Raw genomic sequence first — 22,531 nt, 5'->3', positions numbered from 1 at the left:
TGTAAAGGAAAAAGAAAGTTATTCGTAGCGGGAGAAAAAGACAGATGTGTGGGACTGTGTTGCAAGCAGAGGCAGCCTCGAGCTTGCTCCTGCTGCTGTAGGCTACCTGGACATTCCAGCATGTCCCACCAAATGTTACAGTGTTGCCGATTTAGCCATTTATTGCTGGATTAGCCATTCTCACACTAGCCTAGCCACTTTCAGCAACAAATGCACGCTATTATAATTTTTTTTTTTTTAACCCATTATTGTGATCAAAAATTATCCACAAAACAAAATTAATCTTATCCATTTTATCTATCCATTTAAGGAATGCTATGTGTAAATTAAATACTGGTAAGAAATGCTGGTGAAAAATACAGAAAGTTTAAGTAATTCCTGTGTGTATTCTAGGTACTGTGTCATGGTTACATAATGACATTAACATCCAATGATGTCGCGACGTCCTTTAACAACTTAATTACCTGCCTTGAGCAATTTTACCTGAGAATTATTTGGCAACACTGATGGTTGCGCCGCTGGCGTAGGCTGCCTCGCGCTAGCATCTGGAAACAGAAGCTAGAGGCCCGGCTGCATATGGCGCTGCGGCCGGGAGAGCCGCAGTGAAGGCTGAGCCGAAGCGGGAAGCGAGTGAGGCTTGCTGCGGTGAGAACTGGGGCGCGGCCCAGGCTCGTTGAAGGCCTGCTGCTGCGACCTGATGCTCGCGGGTGTTGGGCGGGACAATGGTGGTGTCGAGCGAGGCGAGTTCGGGCTTTTCTCGATCTATTGGCTGCTGAAATGGATTTAGGAGTGAGGTTGGCTGGTTTGCGGGGTGACGAAAAGATTGTGCAAATCCGCTTGTTTAACGTTACCCTCCGAGAAGACGGTGCGTCGGAATTAATCAGCGTTTGGCTTATGTTTAAATCCGATCCATTTCCCGATCGGAGGAATTGTTGGCACGGATGAAATCCATGCATCCGAATGATGAGAGCATGGAAGTGACGGATTCGAAAAGATCCCCAGCATGGGTCTCGTTGTTTGGACGAAAAAAAAAAAAAAAGTCGGGTCTGTGAAGTAATGGCAAAAGGTGCAGACAGGATGCTGATTAGCCGTCAAATGTGTGGAGGTATGTCAGCTGTATTTATACCTGTGTGTTGATTAGCTTGATGGCATACCACTTGTGTCTAATTAGGCTAAGTATCTGACGTTCTCCTCCCGAACTTTGTTAATGAAACATCATATGTTATCTTATCACTAAAATTCCATGCAAGCAAATGCACTTTCTGCTGCCTCTGCTATAATAGCAACAATGATAATTGGATTGTCATGCAGACTGCGGCTAATATTTCTAACATTGTGTCTGAATTTTGCTATGCGTGCTGCTGCTATTAAAATTTACTAAACTAGCGATCTGAATAGCTATGCAAACTGCTGCTACAGCTGCACGAAAGTACTTAGAAATGCTATAAGCGTCTTTATTAACAAGCAAATGCAATCAAATTATACCTATTTTGCTTTGAAGAGTTCACAAAATCTACTGTAAGCCCCGTTAAATAAGCAAATAAATAAAATACCTATTTCACTTTAAAGAGTTATTTATCGCATGCATTATCACTGAATTTCAAGCAACTAAAGTACTTAAAATGAAATAGTACTTTATTCGTCTGCAAAATGAATAATGTAAATGTAAATTACGGTCTACCTACTGCTGCTGCAGCTAAACGCATAATTTGATTTGCTATGCATACTGCTTTTAATAATTCGCTAATAACGCAATCTGAAATTCTATGGATACTGCTGCTGCACTCCATGAAAATACTAGAATTGCTGTATTTGACCATCCATGCATTGTCACTGAAATTTCATGCAACTAAAAGTACTTTCTGCTGCCCCTGCCATATTAGGTATATAATTGGTTGCTATGCAGACTGCTTCTAATATTATTTCTAACATTGTATCTGAATTTTACTATGCCATTCTGCTACTATTAATAATTATTGATCTAGACAGTCCAGAGAATTGCGTTGCAGTGGTTTGATCGAGATTGAGCGAAAAACCAGGGACTAGTTTGCAAAAGTAGGTTTTTGACATTTTTGTGAATATTTAATGAACGATTTGATTGACAGCAATGGTTCTTGAGGCAAAGTTGTTCATTATGAAGAGATCTATCAAATGATATGCATATTGTGTGGATGTGTGAAACACCATGTGATTACAGAGACAAAAATTCTCGTTAGCGCCAACTAGTGGCCGAATTATTTCAAAATTCATACAGACTTTTAGGGCCATGAGTCGAACATGCCCACCGAGTTTTGTTCCGATCGACCTCTGTTAACCGTGTCAAATAGGTGCTTAAACTTCATTGGCCAATGGCGGCCATACGCGAATGTCCTCATAGACACTTGTGCCACTTTGGACCAAGACACTGCATACAAAATGTCAAGCCGATCAGACCAACGGTTGCCTAGTTATAGCTGTTTTTATGTTTTTTTCAGTCTTATAGCGCCACCAAGTGGCAGAGCTACGCAATTTTGTTTTTTATTTGACCAAAGATTGAGCTCGTACACATGTGTACTGAGTTTGGTGAAGATATCTCATTCCGTTCAAGAGTTATACTTCAATTAACATTTGGCTAACGTTAGCATAGACGCTTTTTGCTGTACTGTTTCGCGCGAAAATTGAAATTTCAACTTTTTTTTGATAATTATTGATATTCAATGTCCACAGAATATTTCTGAATTGGTTTGGTTCCGATCGGGCGAAAAACCTAGGACTAGTTTTATAAAGTTTTATTTTACAAAATTAGGTTTCAGATATAGGTAAATTTTGCGTAAAAACGGTATACACCTATACACTTTTGTTCACACTGACCCAAGGATTGCAACAATGAAGTTTCAAGTCACTAGGCCTTACGGTTTGGGCTGCACGATCAGTTTTACGGCAGAAAAAAATTATAATTAAAAAAAAGTAACAATTACAATAGGGTAAAAATGAGCAGTCATATACACAAACCGGAGGAACAAAATGGCCGACCAGGGCCAAATATCTTACTTGCGTCCCCAGCTAACTCACACAAGTTAAGGAATTGCTGCTCATGAATGAATAAAAGAAAGAAAAAAAAAACCCCATACAAACAAAATTAATCAAAATAAGACCAAGACAAACAAAGTAAAATAGTCACCCAACAAACACTAAAAAAACAAAACAAAGCAGCAGTACAGTCACATCACTGATGTACATTCGTATCCGACCAAGTTACTGGAAACCCCTGGATGTGCAAACACACAGAGAGAGATTTACCATGTAGCAAAATGCATGGTCGAAGGCCTAACTGCTAAAACACAACAACAGGAAGATGCACCAACCCCTATCCCTTGTTCATAATGACGTACTTCCACAAAGGTCTAGTACCAAGGATGATGCATCCTGAGAAATCAAACCCTTCCCTTTTTATATTATCAATGCCAACACTGATAGGTCATAGGATTTAAACCATGTTAACCAATCACAAAGAAGTAGGGACACACCGGCTGGCATGACATCAGCCAATCATACCTGGGCTATACCTTACCCGGCTACAAGCCTAAGGGTTTTCCTTCAATAAACACCTAATTTGCTGCTTATTAATAGTAAGAATGGTAGTTGTTGTACTTATGTATATGCATAGGGTAGAGTTAACAGATCTACAATGTGTTCATCATGCATTAATGTGCTTTATAAGTACTAATAAACAGCCAATATGCTAGTAACATGCATGGCTAGTTAATAGTGAATAGTGTTTCCTAATCTAAAATGTTAACATTGTTCCATATGAAGCAGCTTAAAGACTAATTCATACTGCACCGACAGAAGCTGTGCAACGCCGATTAACATATTAGATCATCACTTCTTAGACATTCCATTACCCAACAAACAAAAACAAGCGCTCATGCCAAAAGATACTGACAGGGTAACACACTGATCTGACAAAACCACAAGAACGTGTTGATTGCCATTGGTTGGTGACTGTTGATTCAGTGTGAATTACCAGTGGTGGTATTTTTCCAATAAATGTACATATATGTATAAAAAAGTATAATGCTGCCAATGGCACGGTGGAAGGGTTCCAGTGTGTTACTGTATTTCTTTTATGCAGCAGTCACAAACTTGCCAGTCTGATCATTATGACTAATACTATTTAATAGGCCACTCCATGCCTGCCATGCTTTAAATAGCAGTTAAAGCTGCAGTCCGTAACTTTTTTGTGTTCAAAATTTACTAAATTTATATAATAAGCGAATACACCATGAATCCATTTTCCAAACTGTGTTTTTGGCTTGTCCTGAATCACTACGGTGCGCCTATAATAAGTGTTTATATTCTGACTATTTTAGACTGGTTCGGGTAAGTACCGCCACGGAGTAGCCCAGTACCTGCGTGATTCGTCACAGACATAAACAGAGAGAAGTAGCTGCGGCTACAATTTTCTTCCACAAGACGCACGCAGTTCTGTTTATTAAACGCTAGAGCGCCAAAAGTTATGGACTGCAGCTTTAAGGTTCAAACAATAATGAGAGATTATTCTAGTACTATGAAGTATGCCTCCCCAGGCTTGTTAATACTTCAACAGCATTTTATCTAGCCCCTGATGATTAAAATAACTATCTACAACTTGAATAAAGCTGAAATATTAATTAGAGGTTATGGTTAATACTATGAAATAGTATTTTGTTGCCGGTGCCAATAGTCTTGTGGGCAGTGCGCTAACATACAGTGCCATTGCACTGCAGGGATCCCGAGCTCAAATCCCAGCTTGAGGACCTTTCCTGATCCTGCCCCTCTCTCTCCCACTTCACTTCCAGGCAACTCTAAACTATCCTAACACAATAAAAGCTAAAAATGCCAAAAAAATACATCTTTAAAAAAAACAGTATTTTGCCCAGAAACACATTTAACTCAAGTCACTAGTTTAAGCTATCTGGTCAACCAATCAGGTACACACAGCACTAGTCTACTAGCATTAGGCCATTCAGCAAAGCGGTCCAGGCTCACATAGCAAACATGCGGTCTCATGGCTCTCTGGAGCAGCAGTAGTACAAATGTCTTGGCAATAGATCTGGGCCCATATTTATCAAGCTTCTCAAAGTGCCATTTTGGTCTTAAGTGCTGAGAATCTATGAAATTTACTCCTACTTTCAAACTTAAGTATAAAAACAAGTTATCAAATTTCTTAAAGCTAAGCATCACTCTTACTCTCCCAGTTATTTAAGACGGCTCGAGAGGTCTCTCAAGTGGTTAGGAGCTGCCAGTAGGGGCTTGTGATGGCGCTGAGGAGACAGAGACGTGTGCGAATCTTTCAGGAGAGGAAGAATGTTCTTAAATGTTTGATGATGAGCAGTTAATCAAACGGTTACATTTCCTCAGTTATTCAAACTGAAAACGAGCGAAGAAAATTTATATTACCAAAGAACATCATAACTGACTTCAGTCTTGCGCGAGTATTATATGCTCTTTAAAAAACACTCCCGTTATAATCAGTGAAGCTGTATGATGTGTCACTCTGTATGATGAATAAATCTCTTACCTCTTATTTACACTGCACTCGTCTGTGGCACTTTTTTACGGCTCCGACACGGCTACCTGAGCTGATCAACCGCGCTGCGGCAAGTTTCTGAAGCAACTCGCGCTGCACCACTAAAGATAGGAGGCTATATTTTTGACGGATAATAGGCATCAGCAACAGGCGATATCTCTAACTATCGTCGATATGATACTATCATCTATCAGCACAGCCCTAAATTGAAGGTTGTGACGACGCTTCGTTTCCTTGCCATAATGTATTCTCTTGAAAATTATTTGTCAAATGTATGTTGAATGTAAACAGTCACAGTCGTGTTACAGCTCCGAGACGACCACCGGAGATGATCAGCAACACCGCGGCACGTTTCTGAAGCAACTCTCAACGCTGCATCACTAAAGATAGGTGCATATATGTATTTTTGACGGATAATAATATTCGTCTTGCTGTCGATAATTATTCGACGAGCACCAGGCGTTATCTCAGCAGCAGCAATAATCTACAACTACAGCAATAACCAGCAGCAGAAGCAGCAGCAGAGTAGCAGATCTATTCCGCCAAGACCAAATACATTAACATTGTCATAACCATTACCATGCTAAAATCTTCTGAGAGTTGTCATGATAGAAATAACTATGTACAACTTGAATAAAGTTGGGATGATAACCAGCGGTTATGACTAGTAACCTTATGACTATAACTAGCCCCTAAAGTTAATGCAACCGCATACAGCTTAACTAAAGTCAACCCATTAGTCAGTAATCTAGCATCCCACCTGATGTGCCCCATGCTCCATCTAACCTGAGATCTAGAATGCACTAACCTTGGACGCAGATTTGCCTGAACATACACCTTCACTTAATCTACTTGAGAAAATAATTTCAGAGTATGTCAGAATAAGATCAAACATTCTTTATTCATCTGGTAATCAATAATAATTCAAAATCCAATTCAAAGAATATAAAACATTGATCAATCATGTAAAACATACAATAATATCAAAAGGAGAGAATTTAGAAATGTTACTTGATAATGAGAGCTGCAGGAGACTGTCTACAGATTGCTTGAACCCTTTGTCATATCTTAAATAGCCAGATAAACCCTGAAGTGACCAAATGTAATTTAGCATATCACATTTGGGGGTTGTGAGTGGCTTTGATTTCAGTGGGAAGATGCATCTCATATATACACAGGAGGTCATTTTTGTGAAAGGCCTGGGAGAAGTCTGTTTCCAATTTATTTATTTTGAATCTTAATGGTGGTTAATCCTAATAGAATAAGAACCTTTTCGTCTTAGGGGAAGTCGTGGCCTAATGGTTAGAGAGTCGGACTCGTAATCCAAAGGTTGCGAGTTCGAGTCTCGGGCCGGCAGGAATTGTAGGTGGGGGGAGTGAATGTCCAGCGCTCTCTCCACCCTCAATACCACGACTGAGGTGCCCTTGAGCAAGGCACCGAACCCCCAACTGCTCCCCGGGCGCCGCAGCATAAATGGCTGCCCACTGCTCCGGGTGTGTGTTCACAGTGTGTGTGTGCTCACTGCTGTGTGTGTGCACGTTGGATGGGTTAAATGCAGAGCACAAATTCCGAGTATGGGTCACCATACTTGGCCGTATGTCACTTCACTTTCTTTCACTTTCACTGTCTTCTCGTCTTTTCCTGTTTGTGAGACAGAGTTCAAATGTTGATTCTCATAAGAGTTCTTAGTTTTCTCAGACTGTAGCGCCTCCTTAGGTCCAGACATACTGAATATCACTTACTACTGTTCTTTCTGCTTACATGTCTGACAATGACTGAATATCAGATATTGTTAAATGCATGTAATGTTGTTGTTCCTGGACAGAGCACAATACAAGTATGGTATTTGCTTTTAATGCATTTGACACAGCAACTTTACTGACTTTGTCTGCTTTTTTAGCATGTGGAGGAGTGATTCATAAGAGGCAAGGTCACCTGGTTCTGGAGAGTTACCCAAACAATGCCCGCTGCGAGTGGACACTAAAAGTAGACCGGCCTTTCACCATTGATCTGAGGTGAGAACTGAAATTACACAAACACAGAGACATTAGATAAACTGGGACATTCCAAAGACTTCAAGTTTCTATGTATACATTTACAAATGAAAATGCCCCCAAAAAGCAGACATGTTAAATTTAGCTCATTCCTGGGTACACATTTGTCCCCGAAATATGTTTAAGTAAACCAAAGCTATAGATGGGACAAAAATGCCCCAGTGATCTATTCTGGAAGTGGTCCTGGCCAAACTTCCACAGCCAGCACATGTCCTGAGCGAGATCCAGTTCATGAACTAAAAATGTGTGTAAACTTTGAGATCAGGACATATCAAGCAGTAATTTCATTTTCAGTAACGGATGGTAAAAAAGAAAGTTCTGAAATGAATTGTATGCAGTTTATGAAAGAATAGTCCCACAACTGATCGTTTATTTTTTCCTCACGTGTAACAACGATTCAAAACGGAAACATTTCAAGTAACATGGGGAAAAGACACGGAAAACTTAAATAAACATCAGAAAAGCATGCACATTTCTGGTCAAAAATGAAAGGCCACTTAAAACGGGAGTATCACCATTCAAATCAGCAACAAGAATCAAAACTCCACAGTTTAGTAAAGTTTAGCACAGGCACACACAGTTTAGCAGGCAACCTCTTTAAGTTATTCTTGACTGTGCTGTATTGACTGCTTGATGCGTGGTAGGGCACTGTTTTGATGCATACATCCGGAAAATATTTATTTTACCTTTTTATATATATATATATATATATATATATATATATATATATATACAGAACAAATCATACAAAAGCAAAACAGCTTGTTTTGGACTAATTATTTATTTATTTATTTATATTGTTTCAAACTATGTGCAGTGATTTCTATTTATTTATTTAGTTATTGTATTTTATTTTATTGTTTTTTTTGTTGTTGTTTTGTTTTGTTTTTGACATCTCTGACATTTCTTTCTCTTTAATGGTTTCTTTAAGTTTGAGATGTTATGCAATAATTGAATTCTGTGACAGAATTATGGAACACTGCAGCTTCTGACATGCTCAGACAAAACTTCACTGCCAGGAACCGTTATGTTTTCAGTGCAAATAAAGTTTACAATCCCAATATGCAAAATATACAAAGCATACATATTGTCTGGATAGTCACTGAAATGTATTGACATTTACATTTACATTTAGTCATTTTGCAGACGCTTTTATCCAAAGCGACTTACAATTTGGGGAATACATAAAGCGATTCATCTTGAAGAGGCAATCCGACAAACGAAGTGCTTGTAACACCAAGTCTCAGGGATTGTTTAAATAAGTACAAGCTAGCAAGGGAAGGAATAAATAAGGAGAAAGAGTTTTTTTTTTTGTTTGTTTTTTTTAATGTGTAGGGTGAAGTCAAGTAGTGTCGAAAGAGATGAGTTTTCAGCTGTTGCTTGAAGATTGACAGGGATCCAGCACTCCGAATATGGATGGGAAGATCATTCCACCAGCCAGGAATGGTGACCGAGAATGTTCTGGAGAGTGATTTTGAGCCTCTTTGTGATGGTACCACGAGGCGTCGCTCACTAGCAGATCTCAGACTTCTGGAGGGGATGTAGATTATTAATAGTGAGTGCATGTAGGCGGGTGCTGAGCCTGTGGTTGTTCTATAAGCAAGCATCAGTGTCTTGAACTTGATGCGAGCTGCGATTGGTAGCCAATGCAATGAGATAAAGAGAGGTGTAACATGGGCTATTTTGGGTTCCTTGAAGACCAGTCGTGCCGCTGCATTCTGAATCATTTGTAGAGGTTTGTCTGTGTTTGATGGAAGTCCAGCCAGAAGAGCATTGCAGTAGTCCAGCCTAGAAATGACAAGGGCCTGGACAAGAAGTTGTGCAGCATGCTCCGTCAGAAAGGGTCTGATCTTTCTGATGTTGTGTAGTGCAAACCTGCAAGATCGAGCAGTCTTTGCAATGTGGTCTTTGAAGGTCAGCTGGTCATCAAAGATTACACCAAGATTTCTGACCGAAGTTGATGGGGTAATTGTTGATGAACCTAACTGGATTGTGATGTCATGCTGTAGAGTTGGAGCGGCGGGAAAGACAAGAAGTTCAGTCTTTGCCAGGTTGAGCTGAAGGTGATGTTCTTTCATCCATGCCGAGATGTCCGCCATGCAGCCTGAGATCCGTGCAGCTACCGTTGGATCATCTGGTTGAAAGGTGAGATAGAGCTGTGTGTCATCAGCATAGCAGTGGTAGGAGAATCCATGTGCCTGTATGATGGGACCCAGTGATGTAGTGTATGTGGAGAAGAGGAGGGGTCCAAGAACCGATCCCTGAGGAACCCCAGTGACCAGTGTATGTGCTTTGGATACCTCCCCTCCCCAGGCCACCCTGAAAGACCTACCAGTGAGATAGGATTCAAACCAGCGAAGTGGAATTCCAGCGATGCCCAGTGATGAGAGGGTGGAGAGGAGTATCTGATGATTGACAGTGTCAAACGCGGCAGATAGATCCAGCAGAATGAGGACTGATGATTTGGAATGGGCTTTTGCAATTCGCAGGGCTTCAGTGACCGAGAGAAGCGCAGTCTCAGTTGAATGGCCACTCCTGAAACCTGACTGTTTAGCGTCCAGTTTGTTGTTCTGTGAAAGAAACAATGAGACCTGGTTGAAGACAACACGTTCAAGTGTTTTCGCTATGAATGGAAGGAGAGAGACAGGTCTATAGTTTTCTATAAGAGAAGTGTTTAATGTAGGTTTTTTGAGCAGTGGGGTTACCCGAGCCTGCTTGAACGCAGTGGGGAAGATGCCTGTGAGGATGGATGTGTTGATGATGTGTGTGAGTGACGGTAAGAGCGTGGGAGAGATTGGTTGCAGAAGGTGTGAGGGGATTAGCTATTGATTAGCTATTGACAATAGCTTCAATAAACTTTATTAGTAGTAAAAGTGTAAAATATTCATAAATGCTGACAATAATTTTAGTTACCATTATATTTATCTGTGTGTGTGTGTGTGTGTGTGTGTGTAGGCCACAGCCTCTGTGCAGAGGACTGTTGGCTGTCTAGTCGACAAGACCTGCGCAGGGAATAGGTCTCTATGGCTCATAGTTGTTGTGGTCTCCATTGACATTCAGGGCTGTAGTGGTCATCAGGTGCTGATCCAACATCTGGTCTGGAGACAGTCAGGAACCTCGGAATAAGAATGAGACAGACAGACTAATATCAGCGTAAATGCCATTCCACTTATGATAATAAGTAGTGTTATGTTTTCTTGTCTGCCCACTCCCGCCCACAGTAAAGGTTAAACTGCCTGCTCCCACGAGATTTGCATCCCACAAGATCCCAATCCCAATGCAGCCCTCTACTCTAAATTTCTAGTGAGCATATCTGATGTTTAACAAATGCAACCAAATTGATTATTTTTTGTGTAGTCAATTATTAGTTGAAGTAGAATTTTAATCCAACAAAGTCAAGTCAAATGTTCCTCAGATGTTTTGAAGTCTCGAGTCAACATCATCATCATGTCTTATCGAATCCAACAGTAAAGTAAAAAATGATTCATAAGAATATGAAGTACTGAACAATCAGGAAAATCTGACACAGTCAAGAAGTCTGGCAATAGTTCATTACTGGCCTGTTGCAAGGAAAACAAATGCATGTCAGTGTTTCAGAGCCAGGAAAACATTACCTCTTCATGCTGGAGGAAAACAAGACCTGAAAACCTGAATTTGGATTAATAAAAGACAGGAACTGTTATTCTATATTTTATGTTTACATTAAAGCCAATTAAAAGTCTTATAAAATATATAATATCCTTTAATTGGAATTTAAATATTTATGGGAGTCAATAAAATGGTCAGATTATTATGTTTGAGGGAGTTCACCAAGAATGAATTGTGCCACTGACAGCACAGTTTATTTACATGTGCTCTCTATTATTCTTTCTTAAGAACTCTACAGTGCAAAATAACATAATGTCAATAGTCACATTGTCTAAAGCCCTATGGAATCACATACATTAAATTATTTCCCACTGAATTAATACTGTTTGCAGATATTGTAAACTCATAATTGTTTATATACAGTAGGTGTCACGGTTTCTATTAGTTTGGACTTTCTGTTTGCATCGTCTTCACCGTCTTGTTAGTTGTTATGGTTTTTGATTTGATTTCGTCATTCAGTTCAGGTGTGTCTAGCCATTATTTTAGTTTGTTCAGTGTATTTAAGTTCCTGTCTGCCTGTTCATTGTTGGTCGGGTCTTGTAAGCCTATACCTCGAGTGTCACCAACCTACCATTGTCTGGATTATTCCTGTTTGTGCATTAATAAAGCCTGTTTGCTCACAATCTCATCTAACATGTCCGTCCCTCAACACAGAGTGTGACAGAAGACCCGACCAACAAAGTTTATAGATGTGATTCTACCCCGTTTATTTTCCTGTTTTGTCAGTTTTTTGTTTTCCGTTACCATGGACCAGTTTGCCGTGATGGCCCTGCTTTGCTTGGAGCAGGGGAACCGCTCCCTCAAAGAGCATTTGGAGGAGTTCCTTGGTCTTGACATCTGACCACCTTCCCGGACGACTGCCTGAACGCATTCTTGCACGCTGGACTGAACACCGCTACACATGCGCAGTTGTCCAGGGAGGGTCCTCGAAGGAGCTTCACAGACTACATGGAGTGGGTGCTGGTATCATGCGGTTCATCCATGACACCAGACCCAGAGTTCAGCCAAGCACCACCCTGCTGCACGAAGCATCAGCCAGAGCCCACCACAGACAGAGAGCCAAAGCCCGCCGTGACCAACGAGCCATCACCTTTAGGAGCTACAGAGCTGAAGATCGAGCCAGAGCCTCATCCGATGTCTGATTAGGTGCGTGAGCTGGTAACGAAGCATGCCCATGGAGGAAGATATAGTGGAGATCGAGGGCGCAGAGGAAAGCTCCGCCTCTGAGGGTGCTCCACCTTGGTCGGTCTACCTGCCCTCTCCTCGGGTCTACTCTCCATTGGCTTCACCTCGTCCCTCCATCCCTCTGGCTCAGTTTGGCTCCTCCCTCTCTCCAGTTCCACCTTGGTCCTCTGTCGCTCCGGCTATACTGCAGTCTTCTGCATCTCCCCCTGCACCTCAGTTGCCTGAGCCATCTGCTCCGCCTTGGCCCTCCGGATCATCTGTGTCGCCCTGGCTCTGCAGCTCTCTGTCTACACCTTGGGCTCCCTTATCTCTGGCTCCGCCTCTGTCACTCGGCCCCCTGGAGTCGTCAGCCCTTCCTCCACCATGGCTCATCCCTCCATCAGCTCCACCATTTGTTGTCCTCCTCCCAGTCGTCTGCCCACCTGCTAAACCTCCTACTGCAGCTCTCCATCGGGAGTGCCATCCCCAACCGTCTTCACTGTCTTTTTAGTTGTCACCTTAGTTTGGTCTCTGTATTTTTGCTGCCTGCCTGTTCATTGTTGGTCGGTTCTTGTATGTCTATAACTTGTGTGTCACCAGCCTGCCCTTGTCTGGATTATTCCTATTTGTAGATTAATAAAGCCTGTTTTCTCACAATCTCGTCTACATGTCCGTCCCTCAACACAGAGTGTGACAGTAGAAAAATATGCCAATTTTAGACATCCTAAACTCAACTGGGGTTAGAGAACATTTGTCAGGACCCCCTCATTGTCGTAATCATACTTTAGATTTAACATTGTTGCATGAATCAAAGTTTATGACATTGAAATTCTGCAGCAGAGCAATATCTCAGATATTATCATTATCCTGTATTATCTTAAGTATTGTCTTGCATACTCCATTTAGTCAAGGCTGCAAAATCAACAATCTGATACCACGGTATAACACGCAAACTCATGCTCTGAAGAAAGCAGCTTGAAAAATATTATTCTTACCTACACAAAGGCCTTAAAATTACTAGATCTGCTTACTTATTAACTCTTTTAGAAGAAAACAAACATAATCCTAGGTTTTTATTTGATACCATGGCTAAATTAACAATAAAGCATCGACAGGTTACAGCAGTATTGACATTATGAATTTATTTACTTATAAGATATCAGAAAGTCATTATTTCAGTCATTATTTGTTTTAGGAGAGGAATAATAACTTGTTAAATTATCTAAATCAACAGCATGAATGTTAAACCCTGTACCTACCAAGCTATTAAAATAGATGCTTCCAAAAAACATAGATGCTTCCTAATATTAACTCATTATTACCAGCTGATATTAACCTCTTATTAAAAACTTAATTCTACAGAATTGTTAACTAAAGACATGTTCTATGACAGGACAGTATATGACAGAACGTGACGTAATTTGCTTCTAATTAAGTGATAAAAAGCAGTTGCAAATGTTGTACAAAATAAATATCACCACTACTCATCTTTTCACCTATAAAAAGTAAAAACACAGTTTTTCTACCAAATTATATGTAATATCTAATTATTATATTAATATTTAACTTACACTGGAAAGGTTTCCATGACCTCTCGCGAGATCTGGCAAAAGGTTTCACAATTTATTTCCAGAACATGATGGGATACACAAAGCCTCAAATAGCGCTCCGGAGCGGTGGAGTGTTAAGGGCACTGTGCTTTGCCATTTTTAAGATCTGGGACAGTCTTTCACACTTACTTTCTGTCGCGCGCATGCGCTCTCAAGTGGCCAAGACCGCAAGTGTGGGTATATGGACAAGACATGAGTGGGAGAGAGAGATGGGGAGTAGGAACAGGAAAGGTCCATGGGGCGGGATTCGATCCTGGGTCACCCGAAGCACAACTGCGCCATATGTGAGCTGCCCACAAGGCTATCGGCACCAACAAATCTCTTTTTTCTATGAAAATTCTAGAATAAGTAGTGTCTTCACAACCATGCTCCTTCTTGGAAAGAAATGGTATCTGTGAGGAATTACAGTCAGCTTTTAGATAATTTCATATCAATGAAACTGCACTTATCAGAGTTACAGTACAATTAACTTAACTTATTATCTGATCATGGTTCCACCTCTATATTAGGGTTACTGGACCTTAGTGCTGCATTTAATAATACTGTCAACCACAACATTCTCTTCGATAGGTTTGAAAATCATGTTGACATTAGTGGAATTGCATTGACATGGTTAAAACTGTACTTATCTGACTGTTATCAGTAAATGAAGTATCATATCAATGACAACTTTGTTATGGAGTTCTGCAAGGCTCAGTACTAGGATCATTGCTTTTCACCTTGCTACCTTTAAGAGATAACATTAAGAAACATGGAGAGATTTTCCACTATCACGCAGACAATACTCTGCTCTATAGTTCTTCCGGACGAGGCCTGACGAAACTTACCAATTCACAAAACTAAATGAATGCATATTTGGTATAAAAATATTGGATTACTAGTAACTTCCTACTACTAAATTAAGAAAGAGAAAAAAATTGGTTTTAATTACTAAACCAAAAACCTCCACACATAATAACCAAGAGCAATGCTTAAAGGGATAGTTCACCCAACAATGAAAATTCTGTCATTAATTACTCATCCTTATGTTGTTGCAAACCCATAAGACTTTTGTTCATCTTCGGAAACACAAATTAAGATATTTTTGATGAATTCCGAGAGCTCTCTGACCCTCCTGTACACAGCAAGGATCCTACCACGATCAAGGCACAGAAACATAATAAGGACATCTGTATTGATATGTGTTCCATGTTAAAATGGCCACTAGATGGCAGTATAATGCGGCAGTAAGCCAAGTTCAGGACTGTGTTATAGGACAGAATAAATTCATTCTGATAGCAGTACTCGGTGTGTGAGCCTCGTCAATACATGGTACCAGGAGAAATGATAAAAGATGATGAATTCCATCCGTTCACCATGAATTGAAGTTCACAGGTAATGTCAATGAGAAATGGAAAGCTTTCAAACAAAGTTTTGAAAATAGCAGTGGCAGGACGCAGTGCACTGACTGGATGTGTATAATACATTTGTCTTCACGAAAGAAGAAAAAGATAAGTATGAGCAGAGGCGTCATGCCCATTCAAAGTGAGGGGGCAGATTTTTGAGCCAAGAGGATTTTGAATGCAGCTTTCAAAAGACAAATAGCCGATTCATATTTTTAATATTTGATACGATCACACCGGCGTGAATAGATCGTTCAGTACGTCGATCATATCATCAGCTGCTAAATTAAAATCTGCTTCGCTGGCTGGAGCTGAGCCAGATACAGACACATTTGTACAGCGCTGCATTATAACCAATCACACACAATTCCATTGAGCTTATGAATGCAGTGACCAATCAGAGGCGTTCAGATGAGTCATCGCTAAATGCAGGTTTTCTTCACTCGCTCGCTCACTGAATACCTCTTTCTGGCGAATTCTCTCGTTAGAAACAACAAAGTGCAGATGTGTGTACGAATTTGTAAGTAAGATCCTCATTTCACAGTGTAAACAGCTTCTGTGATTTTAATGGGAGTTTTTGAGAGTGCTTGAACTCTAGACTTAAGTCAATTTTTTTTTTTTTTTGATAATGTAAATGTTCTTTGCTCTCTTTCTGTACAATGAAAGGGTCATGATTTTAGCCTAACTTACAATGTTTTTATTAAATTCACATTAAATACAAAGTCAGTTGTACTAAAAATATTTTATGGCATGCCATGACATATCCTGTTACTTAAGTAAACACACAGGTTTTTACACATAGTTAATAGACAACATTATTAGGCTACTTAGACCATCGCCCATTATAGATCAACATAATCTATGAAGGTGGAAAATGCATCTATTTACACATATTTGGGAATCGGCATATTTCAAGATTTAGTTAACACATGTGGGATTTTTTCGAATAAAAAGGAAAAAAATAATGATGAGAGTATGACGCCCTGAGTATGAGGCTGTGATTGAGAAATTGGAGCTATACTGCACACCGAGGAAAAATGAGACCAACGAAAGGTATGTCTTCAGAAATAGACTGCAGAAAGAGTCAGAATCCATCGAACAGTATGTTACGGATTTAAGATTGAAAAGCCAGGCGTGTAATTTTGGAACGCTTTGTGACTCCATGATTCGAGATCACATAGTAATTGGAGTACAAGATAAAAGAGTGAGGATGCAATTGTTAAAAGAGACTGACCTCACTTTAGAAAGGGCAATAACAGGACTGTTAACAGGAGAACACAAGATAAAGTTGAGGGAAAATGCAGAACCAGTTGCTTTAAAAGAAGGACTGAAAGAGAAACTTAACACTCTGATAAAAGAAGGAATCATCAGGAAAATAGAAGAACCCACGGAATGGGTGAACTCCCTCGTAATAGTGGAGAAACCTGATGGAGATCTAAGATTATGTATAGATCCAAAGGACTTAAACAAAACAATCCAACGAGAGCACTATAGACTTCCAACAAAATCAGATAAAACTAGTTCAATGAGTGGAGCATGTTACTTTTCTAAACTGGATGCCTCATCTGGGTTTTATCAGATAGTGCTAGATGAGGAAAGTGCAAAGCTATGCACCTTTAACACGCCATTTGGAATGCATTGTTTCCTAAGGTTACCATTTGGCATCAGCTCAGCCCCAGAAGTATTTCACAAAACCGTGCAGCAGCTTTTTGATGGAATCGAAGGAGTAGGGGTTTTCATTGATGTTCTGGTAGTGCAGACTAAGTAAGAGCACGATGCAAGACTTTGCAGGGTCCTAAATCAAGCACAAGAAACAGGGTTAAAACTGAATAAAAACAAGTGTCAGTTCGGTGTAAGAGAAATTACATACCTGGGAGAGAGACTGTATTAAGAAGGGGTACAGCCGGACAGAGAAAAAATCCAGGCAATGAAGAAATGCCAGAACCAAGATACAAGAAAGACCTGCAGAGAGCCTTAGGGTTAGTAAACTACCTGGGAAAATTTGTTCCAAATCTGTCTGCAAATACAAGGTCAAGAAGCCTGTTGGAATCAAACACAGAGTGGCAGTGGAAAAGGGAGCATGTAGAAGAGTGGTTGTGGTTGAAGGGCAGTTGACAAGAACCTGTTCTAAAATTCTACGACCAAGATAAGCTTTGGCATTTGAATTTAAACCAGGCAAGCACTTATTAGTGGCAGACATCCTGAGCAAGGCTAACTTGTGTAATAACACAAGCACTACAGAAGAACGTGTGCAGATTCACATGGACTCTATCAAAGCACAGATGCCAGTGTCAACTGCAAAGTGGGCTGATATAGCCAATGTAACAATGACAGATGAACATTTGAGGAGAGTGATAGAAATAATTCACATGCCTGGGGAAGGAATGTTGGATAACCCATACCAACACTTTAAAGATAAACTGTCAGTGCTAGATGGAGTTCTGCTAAAAGGAACAAAAATTGTCGTGCATATCTCCATGAGAAAACAGATGTTAAAACTTGTGCATGAGGGACACTTGGGAATGGAGAAATGTAAGAGGCGGGCACGAGAGGTACTGTATTGGCCGGGCATGCATAGAGACATAGTGACATTAGTGCAGCAATGTGAAGTATGCCAACAGCACAGATATCAGCAACCAAAAGAGCCCATGAAATCACACGACAAACCAGTGGAACCATGGAGAAAGGTTGGAATGGACTTATTTCAACTGAAAGACAAAGACTACTTGTTGCTCATGGACTACCATTCTAATTACCCAGAATTTGTCAGGCTGTCAAACACAAGTAGAGCAAGTGATTGTGCAAACAAAAGCCATATTTGCACGTTATGGTATTCCAATAACTGTAATAAGCAACAATGGACCACAATTCAAAAGTCAGAGCTTTAAGGACTTTGTGAGAAATGTTGGCTTTGAACATATAACATCAAGTCCCCTTTACCCACAATCCAACGGCTTTGCGGAGAAAGGAGCGTAGATCATGAAACGCCTACTGAAAAAAGCCGCTGAGACAGGTTAAGACCTGGCTGTTCTTAACTACAGAGCATCACCATTGGAGAATGGCCTTTCACCGGTGGAAATGCTCATGAATAGGAAACTGCGGACAAAGCTTACATCAGCAAAGCATCACAAGGTACAGAGTACATTGAATTCTGTGAATGAGAGGCAGATGAAGCATTACAACAGAACAGCCAAACCACTGAGTCCACTAGCTCAGGAAGAAGTAGTACGGGTGAGATGTGATGGACAGTGGGGACCGCTGGCCAAAGTGGTAAAAGAGACTATACCCAGGTCATACGAAGTGTTGACAGAACATGGAAAGATAATGAGGCGGAACAGAAGACACCTGCTGAAAGTGCCTCAGAGAGATATAAGAGTCAAGATGTGTTGAGATAACAGATAATAACAGAACATGGTAAACAGAGATTAAGGGGATAATTATTTGTTTAAGTGTCAAATTTATGTGGAGACAAATGAGAATTGTAAATGGTGGAATATAAAGAGGTATTTGAATTACTTTCAAAGGAGGATCAAATATTGTTTGTGTATGAAGTTATAAAAAAAGTTACTGAAAAAAAAGAAGGGAAGATGTATTGATATGTGTTCCATGTTAAAATGTCCACTAGATGGCAGTATAATGCGTCAGCCAAGTTCAGGACTGTGTTAAAGGACAGAATAAATTCATTCTGATAGCAGTCCTTGGTGTGTGAGTTTGGTCAATACACATCGTTAAAATAATCCATGTGACATCAGGGATTCAACCGTAATTTTTCGAAGCTTCGAGAATACTTTTTGTGCGCAAAGAAAACAAAAATAATGACTTTGTTCAAGAATTTTTCTCCTCCACGTCACCCTGGCACCATTTTGGAGAGTATCACAACATATGCACGTGCTTTGATCTGAACGTAAACAACGTATGCTGTGTCAGCTGCACCACGTGCTTACGTTGTTCATTCATATCAAAGCGCCTGCATACATATCGATACTCAGTGGTGGACAGTAATGAAGTAGTTTTACTTTGTTACTGTACTTAAGTAATTTTTCAAGTATCTGTACCTTATTGGAGTAGTTTTATTTTGAGTAACTTTTATTTTTGCTTCACTACATTCCAAAGCATAACTTATGCTGCATAAGATCGTACTTTTTACTTCACTACATTTCATAAACCATATTGTTACTCCTTATAATATATCACGTGCTCCGAGACGCAGAAGCAGTGTCTGATTCATGAACAAACTGACTCTTTTCAATGAACCTGTTAAATTGGTTTCTCAAATCGCACCAAACGATTAATTCTCGAATTGGAAAGATCTGATTGCAGCTGTTCTAGAGTTGACAACTCACTGATTCAAATGATCCATTTAGAGCGAGTCTCCAGTGAACTGAATTCACAAGTAAGAACCGAAAACAGTACATGCAGTGATGCTGCGAAAAGTAAGTTACTAATGTCAAATTTTAGGATTAATTACTGTAACTGAAAATCATATTTAGGTCAAAACTGTAAAGGGTGATCTATTTAAGCCCACTGAAATGCTTGAATGCACACGCATCAACATCAGTGTCTCTATGTTTTAGGTAACAAAATTAAACATTAAAGTAACACAGATTAAATAAAATAACTAATGCATTCAAATTCCCGGCTGCTGTAACGTTAGCAATTTTATTAAAATGCTATTAGCCCTATGTGACGTCTGTTTTTATATTGTTTTTCAACAGTATAAATTGTTATATTGTTTGGATCAACTAGCCGAGTAGACAGATATGAATGTTTATTCATAACCATACTGAAAATAAGTAAATGTTGTTAGATGATGCTAACTGTCTAGCTAACAAGCTTGCTGGTGCTAAGTTGAGGTAATTTTTAGATATAAAGTCCAAATATTTTTATTCAACCACCTAGATACATTACATCTGAGGGACGACTAAAGGATGTGATGTTCAGAACATGGTAACTACAGTAATTATCAAGTGATGCCCTCTGGGGGCATTTGGCCAGGAGTGTTTTAACACCACAGACAAGGTTTGAGAAGAAAAAAATCATTATGAAAATATAATTATATTTTCCTTAAAATGTTCTTCCTAAATTCAGGCCTTACTCTCATGTTATATATAACTGTGACATTCTGCAAAACAACAAGCTTTACTTCTTACTGGTGAAAATGAGATGTTTTCTCTCAGGTACAACACAGTGTAAGCTTCATAGTGAACATTACATCACTCTTGTCAACGTAGTCCATATCGACAACAAAAATATATCTTGACTCCATGTAGTGGTTATTTTGGGAAAACCCCAGGTATTTTGAGCAGTAGGATTATAAAAATATGTGCTAATCTAAAATTAAATTAAGTAGCCTATATAAAATTGCAAAATAAATCTATCTATCGGTACTTTTTTACTTAAGTACATAAAAAATCGAGTACTTTTGTACTTTCACTCGAGTAAAATTGAAAAAGCAGCACTTTTACTTTTACTGTAGTAATATTTTATTATACGTATCTGTACTTTTACTCAAGTACTTGATTTGTGTACTTCGTCCACCACTGGTGATACTCTCCAAAATGGTGCCAGGGTGACGCGGAGTTAACGAATTGTTGAATAAAGTTATTTTTGTTTTCTAAAATAATGTTTTCTAAACGCCCCTGACACTTATTATTAAAATAAATATATTTTAGCCCATTAACACTTAAACCGCTAGAGGTCACTGTACACCTAAAACCACCAGCGGTTAAAATTTACCCATACACATGGCTACTGTTTTGATATGGCTAAAAAAAGGTATTATGTCATGGTATTATGCCACTGTCTTCACAAAGTAATATCTAGAGTCATAAAATTATTATTTTTAGTCATTAACTATGTTTTTGTTCACTGCTTTTATAAGCAGGCTACACTAATCAGTTTTCTTAACGGTAAATATAAACCAGCCAGCAATGACAACGAGAATAATAGATTATTAATTTGTTTAGTTATATCATTTATAATATGAATAAGACAACAACACCATTAAATGGGGTAATTATAAAAATTGTTTTATTCATTACATCATAGTTCAGTTTTTTGTTTTTTCTTTCTTCTTCTGGAAATAGGCAGACTAGAATAAATAATGGATACAAAAATACAAGTTCCACTTCTAAAGAAGTTACTAAATAAGTCCCCCTAAATAAGTTCAGCTCCTAAATCTACTTCCTGGTTACAAACCACAATCACTAGAGGTCCTGATTACACAAACAAGAATAAGGGCCCAAAGGGCAGATCACTCACCACTCTCCATATTTGCTACAACTTAGCATAAAACTTTCAATCCATTTGAGGTAAAAGAAGAACAACCTCTGTAACTGGTCTAGTGAATGTCTTTTAAGTACCTAAAGCAGTAGTTCTTAAACTAAACTAGTTTTTTTTTTGTTTTTTTTAATAAGAGTTTCACTCCAGCAACACTTATTTCTGTTTGATATTAGTTGATTTATTCTATATTTATGTTATCATTATTGTTGGGCTTGCACTGTATGCTTTTCACATGGGTTGATTAAGTTGGCAGCTACTGTTTGTATGGTGGTATATCATTCTCATTACGTCGTCATACAGTTCTTATGAAAGGGAGCATCTAGGTTATGTATATACCCCTGGTTTCCTGATAGGGAATGAGATACTGCATACTATTATAAGAACACCATCAGAATCGGCTAATAAGTACGGTGACTTGGAGGTTTGGTTCACTTAGTTTTGTATATACATAATAACTTGTGGGAACGTGATATTATGCTGTGGCCACAAGATATTAATTTGTGGGAATGTCATATTAACTCATGGGAACTTGATATTATGTCGTGGCCATGAGATAATTTTGTCAAGGTAACAACATCCTTATGTCATGGCCTCGAGATGCTATGTTGAGGGAACGATAATCATTTCTCATGGCCACGACTTCTTATGTTGAGGGAACGACATATTTCTCTTGTGGCCACGAGTTTAATGCGTAAACTAACCTGTGTGACCATAGCAAAGGCATTTAATCAATATTTTAAGTAGGGATGCATCGATCCGATACTCAGGATCGGTATCGGCTCCGATATGGTCATTTTCTGCGGATCGAGTATCGGTCAGACGAGACCGATCCAAATCCGA

At 39.4% G+C, this 22,531-nt stretch overlaps 1 protein-coding gene across 4 annotated transcripts in view; it reads left to right on the top strand.

Annotated features, from left to right (window-relative positions):
* Positions 1 to 22,531, top strand: part of pamr1b (peptidase domain containing associated with muscle regeneration 1b) — a 100,254-nt gene that overhangs the window by 43,323 nt on the left and 34,400 nt on the right. For 3 of the 4 annotated variants that reach the window (XR_009269268.1, XM_058766482.1, XM_058766483.1), the window contains exon 4: positions 7,452 to 7,566. Coding sequence is in view for 2 of the 4 variants with exons in the window: in XM_058766482.1 (XP_058622465.1) it covers positions 7,452 to 7,566 (115 nt within the window). In the remaining 2 variants the exon portion in view is untranslated. Of the gene's footprint in view, positions 1 to 7,451; positions 7,567 to 15,205; positions 15,402 to 22,531 lie in introns of those variants that run through there. The other variant, XM_058766484.1, reaches the window with a different exon arrangement.

Source organism: Onychostoma macrolepis, chromosome 25 (assembly GCF_012432095.1).
Source record: "Onychostoma macrolepis isolate SWU-2019 chromosome 25, ASM1243209v1, whole genome shotgun sequence".
NCBI classification, from domain to species: domain Eukaryota; kingdom Metazoa; phylum Chordata; class Actinopteri; order Cypriniformes; family Cyprinidae; genus Onychostoma; species Onychostoma macrolepis.
This window is presented reverse-complemented; position numbering and strand designations above follow the sequence as displayed.